General features: G+C 39.9%; 1 protein-coding gene across 8 annotated transcripts in view; it reads right to left on the bottom strand.

Annotated features, from left to right (window-relative positions):
- The window catches only part of LCLAT1 (lysocardiolipin acyltransferase 1), a 181,666-nt gene that overhangs the window by 54,115 nt on the left and 112,113 nt on the right, over positions 1-15,438 (bottom strand). The window contains exon 6 of one of the 8 annotated variants that reach the window (XM_081795197.1): positions 14,786-14,904. The exons of the other annotated variants lie outside the window; for them this stretch is intronic. Coding sequence (XP_081651323.1) covers positions 14,819-14,904 — 86 coding nt within the window. The 3' untranslated portion in view covers positions 14,786-14,818. The remainder of the gene's footprint in view (positions 1-14,785; positions 14,905-15,438) is intronic. 8 annotated transcript variants of the gene reach the window in all.

Below are 15,438 nucleotides of genomic sequence, written 5' to 3'. Positions count from 1 at the left end.
TCAAGGCCTATGCACACATACGCTCTAATACCGGACTTTGGCACTGCGGGCCATGTTTTCCTTACGTGACCTTCTGCTAGAGGCCATTTCAAACCTATGAGGAAATGGGAAATACAAATCATAAACGATGAATACCGGATTTTAAAACTTTTGTACAACAGACTCAAGAGTTCTGCCACAAGTTCCCACATGGAGCCCCAAGGTACTTTCAGACTATATGTATGCAGTGCAAAATTACTCCAACCAATGGACATTGTTTGGCGATACAATCTATCACTTCAAAGAAAGTAGCTCTTAACCTATCAATGAGACACACAACCCTCAACACAAATATCTCACATTATCATCTAGGAAACTGTATAGCACCTTCACAGCTTCAAACCCTAGTTGTTTAAAAGTCTATAATATGTTCTGTAAACTCTTTTAAAATGTGTTCTGTATGATAAGGAGTCACAGACAGATGTTTACTTCACAGTACTGAAGTCTCTGTTGGAGAAGTATCTTAGTCCCCATAAACAGGCCTGTAACACGAGCAGGAGAACAACAAAGACCAAGAAGAAGGGCACAAACAGAACACCTGCTGTCCCAAGATTTAAGACAGTATTGTTCTCATGTAATCTTAGAATGGAAAGAATCTAGGGGCGCCTGGGTGGCGCAGTCGGTTAAGCGTCCGACTTCAGCCAGGCCACGATCTCGCGGTCTGTGAGTTCGAGCCCCGCGTCAGGCTCTGGGCTGATGGCTCGGAGCCTGGAGCCTGTTTCCGATTCTGTGTCTCCCTCTCTCTCTGACCCTCCCCCGTTCATGCTCTGTCTCTCTCTGTCCCAAAAATAAAAATAAAAAACGTTGAAAAAAAAAAAATTTAAAAAAAAAAAAAAAAAAAGAATGGAAAGAATCTAGCACATAGTAGGTTACTGTGTGTTTATTATATTCAAATGAACTATAACTGGAAAAGGGACTTGATAAAACAAAACTTGAGAAATCAGTAGAAGTCAGTGGTTACTTTCGTTTCTCTTTCAATTATCATTTCCTACGAAAAAGACAACTAAGCCATAATGAAAAGTATTTGCATGACGTTATTATGACAGGATAAGCACACTCACATGGGCATGCTGAGTGTCTGTGTCTGCTCTGATGGATTCTCTAAGTTGGTTATCTTATCAAGTAGGAGAATACTTGGAACGTGCTTTAATGTGTTCAAATGTAATACTTCTGTACAGAGGGAATGAAAGCCATTGAGGACAGACATGCTTCCCTCTCCCACACAACTCTGTTAGGAGAAAGCAACTTAATTTTAGAAAGTTCCTAATATACTTTCATCTGGCCCTTCCTCAGTGCAATGCAGAGGGACCAGCTTGTGACAACTGTGCCAGGACTCGCTTTGCTCCGTCCAGATTCTATGACAAAGTGAGATTGCGTTTAGCAATCCGATGATAAATGTAGGGTGCCTATGTTACAAAATCTGTATAATGACATTATATAGAAGTGAGATTTACATCACATATAAAAATATTCTCTGCAGGGGCATCTGGGTGGCTCAGTTGGTTAAGCATCTGACTTCTGCTCAGGTCATGATCTCACGGTTCATGAGTTCGAGCCCCACATCGGGCTCTGTGCTGACAGCTCAGAGCCTGGAGCCTGCTTCAGATTCTGTGTCTCCCTCTGTCTTTGCACCTCCCCTGCTTGCGCTCTCTTTCTCTCTCCAAAATAAATAGACATTAAAAAAAATTTTTTTTTCTGCAGAAAAAAGAAAAAAAATGCCTTATTCAGAAAGCTGTCCAGATATTGTTCAACATGAATAAGTAAACAATTTCAGTATGTAGTTTTATGTTCTTGTGAGACTGATTGTTCACCATCTATTTGTAAAAAGCGAAGGCACATGAACTTGGTCTGCATGTGCGTGTGCAGAGACACACACACCAGCGAGGTCAGTGTTGTTTTAACAATACCTTTGCAATACTCAAAACAAACATCAATTTATTTAAAAACAAAATAAGAAAAGGTCCTACACCAAGTGGAAAACTACACAGAGAAAGTATTTTTAATACGGAAGAAAAAAATCTGTAAAGCTAAAAGAGAAAAGGTACAACCTTTTATAAATAACGCAATGGACACATGCCCAGAATAAAGGAGAAACCAAGTAAAGCTTTTTTGGACAAACCCAAAAAAGAAATCTATCCACAAAGAAATTATATACTATATAAAACCAAAAGGCAGTCACAAGTTCCTGTTAAGATGAATTTCTGGATTCACGGGTCCAGAGGATTTAGATTCAGGCCAACAATTCAACTTGCATGAGGATATATTTTGATTTTCACATTAACAGGAAACTAAAGCATATTGCTACATGCATTTTGCATTTGCACTAAATTCTTAAAATTTGCTTCAATACAACAGTATAAGGACAGAAAAACTGAACATGTAGCTGCCACACGGGTCTCGAACCGCGTGAGGGAATGGTACTGGCGTCCTCTACTGTCGTTCTGTAGCTCCCACTTCTACCTTCAGAGGGAAAGCTGGCAGAACATTTTAATGTATGTAACAATATTCTTTGCAATCAATGTACAGTTTGCAGAAAGTTCTCAAAGGCAATTCCACAAATTTTACTTACGCAGCTTCTTCCGCGATGCTGAATTCTAAAATAAACATATTTTTGAGTGTCACAGTTATCAGCATTTTTCAGCATGTTACTCTTAAGAAAATAATATAAACATGGTAATGGCATCAATACTTAGGCAAAGACAAGCCTTTTGAATGAGTAAAATATACCAAGTATATAATTTTCACTCCCCTATGAAAATGATAATCTAACCAAAACCAGTATATAGATTAATGGCGCCACAAGACCTGCATCCATAGTCATCCTGGCCTACCTTCCACACTAATAGGTATTTATTATAGCTGGCTGGTATTAGAAAAACAGTAGATAACCCTAGGGCAAGAGTTTCCTCCTAATGAAGTCAAATAGTACAAGAGAGGCCCTAGGTTGCAATGATGGTCTCCTCAGCACTATCTCAGAATCTGAACCTCACTGAGTAGGGAAATACTAATAAACTAGGGAAACCCTACCTAAGAACCCCAATTCCATACTGATTTTTACATGACCAAATGCCAAGACCTTGTTCATTTAAGTTAAAATTAATATGCTTTTGTTAATGTCCCTTATAAAAGCATAGGTAATCTAAAAAACAGGAACAACAAAAATCAGCCCTACTTTTGTCCTTTGGTAATTAAAAAAAAAAAAAGACTATCTTAAGATAACATTTATTATCAAATGTGCACCTGCCTTATGTGGCCCTCTAGCACTGCCACAAATCTCTCCTCTATTGCAATAAGAGAGTCCATGTGAATTAATATCTGATCGCTAGACTGAGGGTGGTAGGGGCATTACCAATCAGACGTGCAGAAACAAGCATATCAAGTGCATATGTGTAAGATGCTGAAAATAGATCATCTACAAAAAACTGTACAAACCATAAATACACTGAGTACCTGTAATATTCATGACGGTGTCCTAGGGACTCAAATACAAAAACAAGACACATTATCTATCCTAAAGGAGCTCAGAGTCCAAGGGAGAGAGAAAGAAGAAAAAAAAAAACTATAAAAGAGGATGAAAGAAGTGATGAAGACAAATGTATAAATGAGAGTAAGAAGAAGGAAGCCCAATAACCTGGAGAAGCCAGAAGATGGTATGAAGTAGAAAAGTCATTTGAACTGTCTTGAAGGATCAACAGGAACTACCCAAATGGTTGGAACAGTTTAGGAAAAGGAATAGCATGAGAAAAGTATATTCCACGTAGGTGGACTGAAGAGAGGGCAAGAGGTCACAGGAAGAAATCAGTCCAGAAAGGTCAGACAGGGACTGAGCTTTGGGCAATGGTCCACTGACTATGTGACTATTTGGTTAAGCATTGCAGAGGACATAATCCCAAGTGTCTTATAAGAAACACACTGGCCAACCTCAGTTCAGAGGTAGGTTGCCTTCACTTCACACAGGATGCTTCACTCAGTAGGCTCTTCAACGACCCTAAGAGAATCCTATTAGTAAAAGCCCCTGGCCCCACACTTAAACTCGTGACACAAGATATCTGTAGAACAGATCCTTTAGGAAGAATAATCAAACTCTGCGTGAACTAATTCCTACCTGAATCTCAGTGAGTGAAATCCTATTCATGGAGACGGGTTGAAGACATGCAGTGTCTCCAAACCTCTGGAGTTGAGACACTCTCAATCACATATAGCCGGCTGTGCTGGCCTCTTAGGAGACTGTCTTTACTGAACTGCTCTTTCTCATTCTGCTGTCAGCCAGTGAGGATGAATGCTCTGAGGCTATGTGTGACATCAAACTTAAAGATAAAGTAAAGATGCTGGTCACGACAGTGTACAATGTCTTCCGTGAGGAGCCATGCGTGGGAGGTCTTTCTCTCAAGTCCTTCAGAAATGGTCATATTTTTTCTGAGCATAGGATATGCTTTAATCTTATGGATTTGTCAATGATACTATCCAGTTTCCCCCTAGAGAAGATGCCAGAAAGCTCAAGCCAATTTATGGACCCATATTTTATAAGAATATAAAACCTATGTATTTTGTGTATTAACCATATAACATGTTTTATATACCAACCTTACACCCTTATTTTCCCTTTAATTTATTCCCTAATATTGTGGTGCTGCTGTCATTGTAGCATACATATTTATGTCCACCACTTTAGCTCTTTATGGGAACACAGCAGGGTATGAAAATACATCAACCAGTTAGCTGATGGGTTAAAAAAACTTAGAGTATTATATGCGAGGCCTATGCTGAAGGCTGGGGATAAAAATGGTCAGGGAGACAGACTTGATTCTAATGGACATGAAATTGAAAGTTCATAGATGAAATAGACAAATGATAATACAGTCAGTAAAACATCTATGCAGGGCGGGCAGAGGAGGGAACGCACTCATATGGGGAACAAAGAAGTCTAAGAGCCGTGAAGGTTTCCTGAATGAGGCTAGGAGGGGCTATGCCCTGGTAGGCAAGGCTCAGAGTATTGTGCACTCTGGGAATGGGAAGCAGTTCAGGAAGGCAAGGAGTAAAGGGACAACAAAGGAGAACGGGGAGAGGTGAGAAAGCTAAGCAAAGACCAGGTCATGGAGGGCCTGGAAAATCATGTTAAAAAAAAAAAAAAAAGGAGATTTTTAAAAAAATGTTTATTTCTTTAAGAGAAAACACAAGTGGGGGAGGGGCAGAGAGAGAAAGAGAAGACCCCAAGCAGGTTCCGTGCTATCAGCACAGAGCGCGACACGGAGCTCCATCTTGCAACCATGAGATCATGACCTGAGCCGAAATCAAGAGTCGGACACTTAACCAACTGAACCACCCCGGTACACCTAAAGAAAGTAGATTTAACCTTGGAGCATTGTGAAACCCAGGACGGGTTCTGGCCAGGAGCTGACACAATCAGATTTGCACTGTAACATTTATCGAGTGCTTGCTCTTTTCCAGGCACTGTGCTAAGTGCTTTATGTACTGCACTGAGTCCTTATAAGAGCCCTACAAAGTAAGCACAGTTACTCCATTTTACAGATGATGGAAGTAAGGCTTGCTGAGGGACACTGCTAATTCCGGTGATGCCAGGGTTCTCTCCCAGGTCTTCTGACTCCGGAGCCTGGGCCTCTAACTTAGTGTGCTGCCACCCTCATTTAGAAGAAGGCTTGATGTTCCAGTACAACATGGAGAAAGGACTGGTTAAGGCAGGCCCAGAACTAGGAAGACCAGCTGAGCCGCTATCTGGTAATTCAGGGGAGATATGATGGCAGAGAGAATGAAAAGAGAAGAATGAATTTGAGAGTAAAGAGAATCCCAAGGCACTTACTGGTTGGGGTTTCACGGCATGTGAGAGAAGCAGAGGGGACGGATCCAAGAATGACGCCCAGGTTGTAACTTGAGTAACTGAGTTGATGATAAACAGCGGTTAAGGCAAAGACTCCACAGCTAGATTCCTAGCTCTGCCATTTCAAAGGTGGAAATCTTGGATGACAACTTAACTTCTCTGTAGCTCGGTTTCCTCATGCATAAAAGGAAGATGATAATGAAACCTCCTCTAAGAATGGGATGATTTAGTTCATGTGAAGCACTTAGGATAATCCTGACCAATAAGTACACAATCTCACCAATATTACCATTATCGTCATTATAGTGCCAGCAATTGGTGTGGGGATATGGGAGGAACAGCAGTGTAGGGGGAAATGACAAGTTCAATTTTCAATAGCACCTACAGCACCTACAGCACCTCCAAATGGCAAAGGTCACATGTATGGCTCTGCACTAAGAAAGGGATTTACGAACAAAAGATTTGGACTCAAGCCAAGAGCATATGGAATGATCATTCAAGCCACCAACCTGAGTGACATGGAGTGGGAGAACAAAGGAACCCAGGAAGCCTTATAAGGAACACAGACACTGAAGGGATACCCAGGTAGGAAGACTCTACAAATGAGTCTTCAGAAGTGGCCAGAGATGTAGGAGAAAAAAGGAGAAGCCCCAGGGAGAAAGTATTTCAAGAAGAATCTACAGTGCCAGTTGTTGCTAGGAGAGGAAGTAAGATATGGATGGAAAGATATTCAATGGATTTAGTAATAAAATCTTTGCCCTAATGGTCTAGGTGACATGGCCACTGCTGTCCGTTTTGGAAGCTAAGAAGTAAAATGTATTAGAGCAGCTATTAATAACAGGTCCACTATGCTAACTAAGTCCTATTAGAGTGGAAAAAGATAGTTCAGATGACTGCCAGCAGCGGAAATAGGGATGGACCCTTAGAAGATCACTAAAGGACAGTATCTGGGGATTAAAGCAAGGAACAAAGCACTACAGGTTTTAGCCTGAACAGACTTAACTAGACGCATGATGCACAAAGCATAAGGCACAGTCCAGAATAGTCAATTATTTCAAATAGGTTGGCTCACATGGTATGAAGAGGGGCTTCTGAGTGGTAAAATTTAAAAAGTAGATTAGAACCATATTATAGAAAGGCCTGACCATGAAATATGGAAGTGATGCAAACGTTTAAATGCCTTTCCTCCCTGGAAAATGCCTAATTATTCTTTAATTCTCAGCTCATATGCCACCTCTTCAGTGTCACTTTAGGTAAAGATCAACTAACCTTCATGTCCTCAAAATACTTTCTATTCACATCTTACGGCACTGCGTTACAATTATGTTTTCTAAACCGAATGATACTCACAGGAATGGACTATGTCTTGGTACCTGCGTCTTGCAGGCCAAACAACACCTGTGCCCAAGAAACATTTTCTGAATAAATATATACACAATTACATTAGAGTGGAACCTTATGAAGACTGACTGAGAGCTAAGTAATATGGATTGGCAAAGAAGAAACCAGAGGTAGACCAGTCAGAAAGCCAGGAAGTAAAAAGGAGAAGTAATGGGGTCCCATCCATTCAGGCCACTGTGGAAACAGAAGAAGGTGGGATGTCTCTCTAAAAGGCAGTATCAGTAGAATTTGGTGGCCGATTGAAATAGGACAGAGAACAGGAGTAAATTTTTTTTAAAAACCTTAAGAAAATGGGGGCCCCTGCGTGGCTCAATCGGTTAGGCGTCCGACTTTGGCTCACGTCATGATCTCATAGTTTGTGAGTTCAGGCCCTGCGTTGGACCCTGTGCTGACGGCTCAGAGCCTGAAGCCTGCTTGGGATTCTGTGTCTCCCTCTCTTTCAGCCCCTCCCCCACTCACGCTCTGTCTCTCCCTCAAAACTAAATAAACATAAAAAAAAAAAAGTCATTTAAAAACCTTAAAAAAATGTATACCCTTTGACTCAGTAATTAGCCTTGGAAATATATCCCAAGGGAATAATTAGAGATTTATGCATACTTTGGTATTATTTATAAGGGTGGTAAACTGGAAACAATTTTAAGTTTGAACAATGGAGGACTAGTTAAATAGTGGTCCTTCTATCTAATACGTGCATACATTAACATATACTTACACCAATTATGCAAGGATAATGATAAAACATGCACATTATAATAAGTCTTAAAAATATTTCTAAAACAAAATATATGATCTGACTTTAATTTTGTTTGCTATGTATGAATACAGGTGGAAAAACACAGGAAGAGTTTCTGTCAAAAGGTATACAAGGCACATACCAGGTATTTCTGAGATGTGACTGAGCAGACCATAGGTACCTTTTCCTTCTTTATAATGAACTTTCCAGTATTTTTATAATAAATATATTGTTTTTATAATTTAAAAAATTCCGTTTTTACAGGAAGTGAGTTAGTATTGAGAAAAATCAAGTCACCAGTTTATTGTTTTGAGGCTCAGCGGCAAAAGAAAATTACGGGACCACAATTTGTTTTTTTTTATTTTTTATTTTTTATTTTTTTTTTTTTTTAAATTTTTTTTTCAACGTTTTTTATTTATTTTTGGGACAGAGAGAGACAGAGCATGAACGGGGGAGGGGCAGAGAGAGAGGGAGACACAGAATCGGAAACAGGCTCCAGGCTCCGAGCCATCAGCCCAGAGCCTGACGCGGGGCTCGAACTCACAGACCGCGAGATCGTGACCTGGCTGAAGTCGGACGCTTAACCGACTGCGCCACCCAGGCGCCCCCGGGACCACAATTTGAAAGAACAGTAGGAGTGTCACGTTTCTTTGTTTTGCCTTACAGATTAGAGATATGAAGGAGGAGCAGATAAATACAGGAACCAGAATAATGACATGCTTTACAAAAAGGAAACCCTTGATGTATTTTTCCATTTAAACAAAATGCAGAGTATAGCTAAGGATACCAGGCAGAAGGTCTTGGTAAGAGAGAAGAAAAAGAAAAAAATCCTACAAAGGTTACATCTTTGTAGCACTTGGCACAGAAAAATTGTTAACTTACTACATAGTGGGAAGAACATGGGCTTTGGCATCAAATGGAGCAGAAGTGAACTCATGTACCACCCAGCAGCCATGTGACCCTGGGCAAGTCGCTAGAGTGAGTCTGTCTCCTCAGGGGTGGCATGGGGCAAAGCACTGCCTAGCGCAGCCATGGGAATGAAATGATCTGTATGACAGTGACTAGTCGGGTAGACATGAGCTCAGGACCCCACCACTGGAATTTGATTCATTTAGCAGGTCTGAGCCCACAACTGATCATCTGTGTTTTAAATAGCTCCCTGGGCATTAGTACTGCTTGGGCAGGGTAGAGAAACATGTGAACCGCTCAGTGCCTGGCACATGGTAGGTACTTGTTAGATGGCTGTTTTCATGTAGAGAATGAGGGCTCTGTCACTTTTCATTAACACAATGCCAAGACCTGTCCTAAATGAGCAGCTCAGATTTTCTGCTATGAAACAGAACTAAAATGAACAAAGATAACAGAAATGTCATTAAAGACCTAAAGGCATGCCATGGCATTCAGAGATTCAACCTGACAGACTCCAAAGGTCTTTGACATGTAATCACATATAATTTTGCTGAGGAGAATTTAAATCATTTCTGCTTCATGACATGTAGGACCAAGTCCTTTAGTTGATCCATGTGCTTTCTTACTGATCAGAACCCAGGTTCATTTAGGTTTGCTGTATTCTATTCATCACCATAAACAGATGAAAGCATTGTTCTTTGTAAAAGGGTCTCAAAAGAGAGTCAAATGCTATGCTACAGAGAAATTTGCAAATTTGGGGAAATGGAAAAGGTTTCAGAAAATATTCTAGCAAATGTCAAAGATCTGTATAATTACATTTTTTAAACATAAGGGAAAGGTCTTATCCTTTTTCAGTTTCCAGCAATAAAAAGTCACATGAAAAGGTCAGAGTGCATGGCATTTAATGCACTCAATATTTCAACAGTTTTTCTGTCTTTCTTCCTAGTATCCTAGATTATGCTAGCTGTTAGGAAGAGTCACCGAAATGCAATCCCGAGGGAGGCTCATCACTCATCAACTAGGATAAACATAATGTGAGCCACAGACAGCGATGGCTCCTACTGGCCATCTTTGGTCCCCCACCATCTACATCCACTATAGGCAAGAAACAGAATGGATTATTAGCTGTGCATGAAGCAAAAAGTCCAAGAAATTAAAACACTCTGAAAACACTGAAGATTGAGCTATCTATGATTAGTCTACTGCCTAAGTGCCAACTTTCGTGGAGCAAATGAGAACTATCATAGACCAAAATGAGAGAGCCAAACACAGGACTACCAGATACTACATATGTAATCTGGGGATTCGAGTAAGCAATTCTCTGTCCCTGAATACAGACCGAAGAGTTTTTTAATCAGATGTGCTGATCTAAATTACCTGGTGGGAATTTTATTTTTTCCTTAGTGACTAGCCCTATATCCCCTAGATTAGTAGAAATACACCATCTTTCATATTTAGAATATAAACATATGAGCTAAACATGGATTATCTTGGAATTTAAAAACTCAAAACTTGGGGTGCCTGGGTGGCTCAGTCGGTTAAGCGCCTGACTTCAGCTCAGGTCATAATCTCGTGGTGAGTTCGAGCCCCGCATCAGGTTCCATGCTGACAGCTCAGTGCCTGGAGCCTGGAGCCTGCTTCAGATTCTGTGTGTGTGTGTGTGTGTGTGTGTGTGTGTCTGCCCCTCCCCTGCTCACACTCTGCCTCTCTCTCTCAAAAATAAATAAACATTAAAAAAATTATTTTTAAAAAACCCAAAACTTAAATATATCTATATGATGTTTTATAGTCTTAACACCTGAGCGGATTTGCTTGAATGACTTCAGCTAGAAATCGACATCTAAAAACATGACTATTTGGGGGCAGGAGTTTAAGTTTTTCAACAATGGCTCCAAACAACCTTCTTAACTACTGTCTATTATTCTACAGTACAAGTCTTCAGCTCGATCACATTCATTGTGCCTAGTTTACTGCACAGCCTCATACTGGCCCAAACTCTATGCCCTTTCTTGTACTCTTCCTATCTTGCCCTCAGCCATCCTTGAAAGTCCAAGGAGAAATTAAGCTTCTTAAAGAAGTGAAGTGTTTCAGGGCACCTGGGTGGCTCAGTTGGTGAAGCGTCCGACTTCAGCTCAGGTCATGATCTCGCGGTCTGTGGGTTCGAGCCCCACATCGGGCTCTGTGCTGACAGCTCAGAGCCTGGAGCCTGTTTCAGATTCTGTGTCTGCCTCTTTCTCTGACCCTCCCCTGTTCATGCTCTCTCTCTCTGTCTCAAAATAAATAAATGTTACAAGTGAAGTGTTTCAAACTATATGCTCTCTCTTTACTGAACACTCCTATAATTACTCAAAATGTTTATATACTATATACCATAAAATTTAACATGTAATGTGATATTTTTTAAGAATTTTCTAGGTGTATTCTTATCTACCCAAGAAGACTGTAAACTTCTAGGCAAGGTCATATTTTATTTTTAATGTTCACCAGTTTATTAAAGGATATGATAAAGCATACATATGAACAGTCAGATGAAGAGATACATAGGGTCTGGGAGGGTCCCAAGCAGAGCAGCTCTGTCCCTGTGGAGTTAGGTCAGTTATCTTCCTGGTATGTAGATGTGTTCACTAAGCAAGGTCGTATTTTAAACAAGACACACCCTCAAACAAATATGAAGTGTTTTATCCTCACCCCCAACCACTTTAACCTAACTTCAAGTGTTTCAAATGTACACATTTGTGCCGCCTAATGGTGAAAAGTAATTATTGCAGGGTTATAACTTAGTAATTGGCTTCTAAAACATTTAACAAAATCAAATAATGGTGGGACCAAATCTTTATTTAAAATCAAAGAAGAGTAAAGCTATTGTTAAAAATGATGAAGCACCAGGGGCACCTGGGTGGCTTAGTCGGTCGGTCATCTGACTTCAGCTCAGGTCATGATCTTGCAGTTTGTGGATTCCAGCCCCATGTCGGGCTCTGTGCTGACAGCGCAGAGCCTGGAGGCTTGCTTCAGATTCTGTGTCTCTCTCTCTCTGCCTCTCCCTTGCTCATGCACATGCTCGCTCGCTCTCTCTCAAAAATAATAAATAAACATTAAAGAAAAATTTTTTAAAAATGATACAGCACCAGAGATGATGATAATATAACTAACTTTTGGTATGAATGAGTTACAAGTTTAAAATTGTCTGATAAATTTATTAGCACTGTCAATTAAAACAAAAAAAACTTTCTCATATAAAAAGCCTTTTTTCCCTAAGTTAGAAAGTTCCTTTTGGGTTTGGGTTAATATAGTACTGGAAAAACATATAATCACATACTGAAAGGTTGTGAAATCATCCAAGACAGATAATCTATCAGTGTAATACATACTTAGAAGAACATCCAGGACACTAGGCTTGTCTTCTTTTTCAGATAAAAGGAAAAACCATTTAACTCCACCATGTGCAGAACATTCCATACCCTCAAGAAGGTTATGATCTAGTAAGAGTATAGAGCAAGCACATTAATGGTGAAATTTAAGGTACTCAGGGTAAACCTTTTGCAGTTACTACCACAGGAATAACACATCTGTGTAACATTATATAATGGGTGCTATATTTCAGGGTAAATGTGTGTCTTCTAAATGTTCCTAATCTCTGTGACATGTATTCAGAACAGAAGTGCAGAAGCTACTTTCCTTGTTTTGCATTTTCATTTATTCAGTCCTTCTTGGTAGGACTTCATCCTTAGTTTCTTGATATCCTAAACTTCTCACGTGCCCATTGCCAAACAGACATCAGCAATGCTGAATTTAGTTATTATGGTGAGCAGTATTCCACTGCAATAATTTATTTATATAGTCATTTGTTTTAACAGAGAGCTTCTTTTTCCACCTAACTGCTTATCAAAAGCAGATCTCAGGAAGCTAAAGATCAGAAAGTTGGGCTTGGCCCTTTTGGGGGCTTTGTTTCTAAGATCTTCACTTCTGATCCTTGATGAAACTTTTGATGCTCACTAGATACCACCCCTCATCCCCCAAAAGTAGAGCTGCCCTTGACTCTCCACCTGATGCCCCCTCCCCTGTCATCTTAGGCAGAACCATAACCTCCTCCTTCGGGACTACCATCCCTCCATGATCTGGCCATTTAGCTACCGCTTTTTCTTTTTCAACATCTTTTTTGAGGGAAACCACTCAGTTCACTATTACAAAAGTGCTTTATGGAGACTCTGTTAACTAAAATCATACTACAAATACAAGAGGCATGGGGCATGCCTGGGTGGCTCAGTTGGTTAGGCGTCTGGCTTCAGCTCAGGTCATGATCTCACAACTCGTGAGTTCGAGTCCCATGTCAGCTCTGTGCTGACAGCTCAGAGCCTGAAGCCTGTTTCAGATTCTGTGTCTCCCTCTCTCTCTGCCCCTCCCCTGCATGTGCTCCATCTCTCTTTCTCTCAAAAATAAAACATTAAAGACAAAATTTTTTTTTTTTTTAATTTTTTTTTTTCAACTTTTTTTTATTTATTTTTTTGGGACAGAGAGAGACAGAGCATGAATGGGGGAGGGTCAGAGAGAGGGAGACACAGAATCTGAAATGGGCTCCAGGCTCTGAGCAGTCAGCACAGAGCCTGACGCGGGGCTCGAACTCACGGACCGCGAGATCGTGACCTGGCTGAAGTCGGACGCTTAACCGACTGCGCCACCCAGGCGCCCCAAGACAAAATTTTTTTAAAGAGCATAGGATATTCAGTCAGAGGAACCAGATTCTAATAACTCTGACAAGCTTCTTCATCTCAATTTCTGCTTCAGTTTTGTCCTACAAGTTAAATATTAATAATGATAACTACCATGTATGGTAATTGTCAGGATTAATTGACCTTAGGCATATGAAATACTTGGCTCAATGCCTGGTACTTAGTAAGTGCTCAATAAATGTTAGCTGCTGTTACTATGATCACAATCCTATTTCTTTATTATTATTATTATTATTATTATTATAAGGTACAGATTCTATTCCACTTTTCTAACTGAAGTAAATAGAACCATCTAACTGTGTTTCTCTTTTTTCTGATATGGCGGGTGGGGGGAATCAGTTGCCAGTTCTAGCAGGAAAAATTACACAGTGGTTGTCGACTAGTTCTCTGAGTGATGACTAAGTAACACACATTCCCCAAAGTTATAAATCAGCTTGCTTCTGAAATATTTTCCAGATCTCAGAACAGAGAGCTCTACAGATATATCCTTATCCACTATAAAATAATCTATTATCCTGCCTACATTTAGGAAGATCTTTTTTAGCAAAAGATGCGTTCCAACAGCATGCTTGTATTTACAGAGGAATCCAGTCGATGAATGTGTTCTATGATGTCAGAAATACCTTCAAAGAAATCATTAAATACTATAAGCTATCAGATTAGTAAGGACATAAAAAACACATTATTGAATAAGAAGGGTGAGCCTAAGCTGGATGCCACAGTTAAGTGGTACCACATATTAAAACAAAAACACACAAAAAACCATCGCCACTTTAATGTCTTGGTGCCTCCCTGTCCCATTCCATAGGCAGGAAAAACTGTGTTCTCCAGGAGCTTCACTGGGTAGAGGGACACTTGCTATTCATATACAATATGGCCATCAAGCCCACAAGTCCATTTCACATTAGCTATGACCATAGAATTTCAAGAGCAAGCCAAACTAATAGGAACAACATTTTTGGTTTACTATCACAATGTAGTTTTGGATTGACTATATGTTTTTTTTAATCATGAGTATTTACTTGGAAAGATGCTTCAGCCTGGCAGAGTTCATTAAGATTATACTTTGTACCTTAAAGCACATTAAACCCTAAAGGAACAACAATGATGCCATTAGGGAAAGATAAAATAACTTTATACCTTTGCTTGTATGATGGTTCAACATCTTTCATGTTAATCCACAAGCAGTTTTATGACAATGTAGCAATTATCAGATGAAGGTGATAATTTGTCACAGATGCCATCATCGTACAATATGGCTTGGTAGAAATCAGAGTGGAGAGCAGAAACACGTAAACAAGATTTTTCTTCTAGGTGACTGTGGGCTTCAAATCATTCTTGTAAAATCAGTAACACGTCAGCACGTTTCTGGATAGTTCCATTTCCATATACTTTCATAAATGTTATGTGTCTCTACACATGTATGTATCCATATACAAACGTATAAACATGCAGCAATAAGATGTACAATTGGCTTTTATATAACAAATATAAAAATGTAAGCATTTAAATGGATGTGATATCATCAATGGAATCACCTTGTCCTGATATGCCCTTCAACAGACACAACTCTTGAGGAAGTGTGAGGTAGAATTACGAGCTACAAAGTAGGAAGCAGAAGAATGAGGTTCTATCCCTGACTATAGAAATTTCCTAACCACCTGGAGGTCAGTTCAACTTAACTATAAAATGGAGGATGCAGTCAGTACTTGCCTTCCTACCAACCAGAATCATTTGTTGGAATGAGCGGAATAATGAATGCAAAAATACTTTATAAGGTATAAAGAACAATA

This window comes from Panthera onca, chromosome A3 (genome assembly GCF_046562875.1).
Source record: "Panthera onca isolate mPanOnc1 chromosome A3, mPanOnc1 haplotype 2, whole genome shotgun sequence".
Taxonomy (NCBI): domain Eukaryota; kingdom Metazoa; phylum Chordata; class Mammalia; order Carnivora; family Felidae; genus Panthera; species Panthera onca.
The sequence above is the reverse complement of the archived record's forward strand: the minus strand, read 5'-3'. Positions and strand labels throughout refer to the sequence as shown.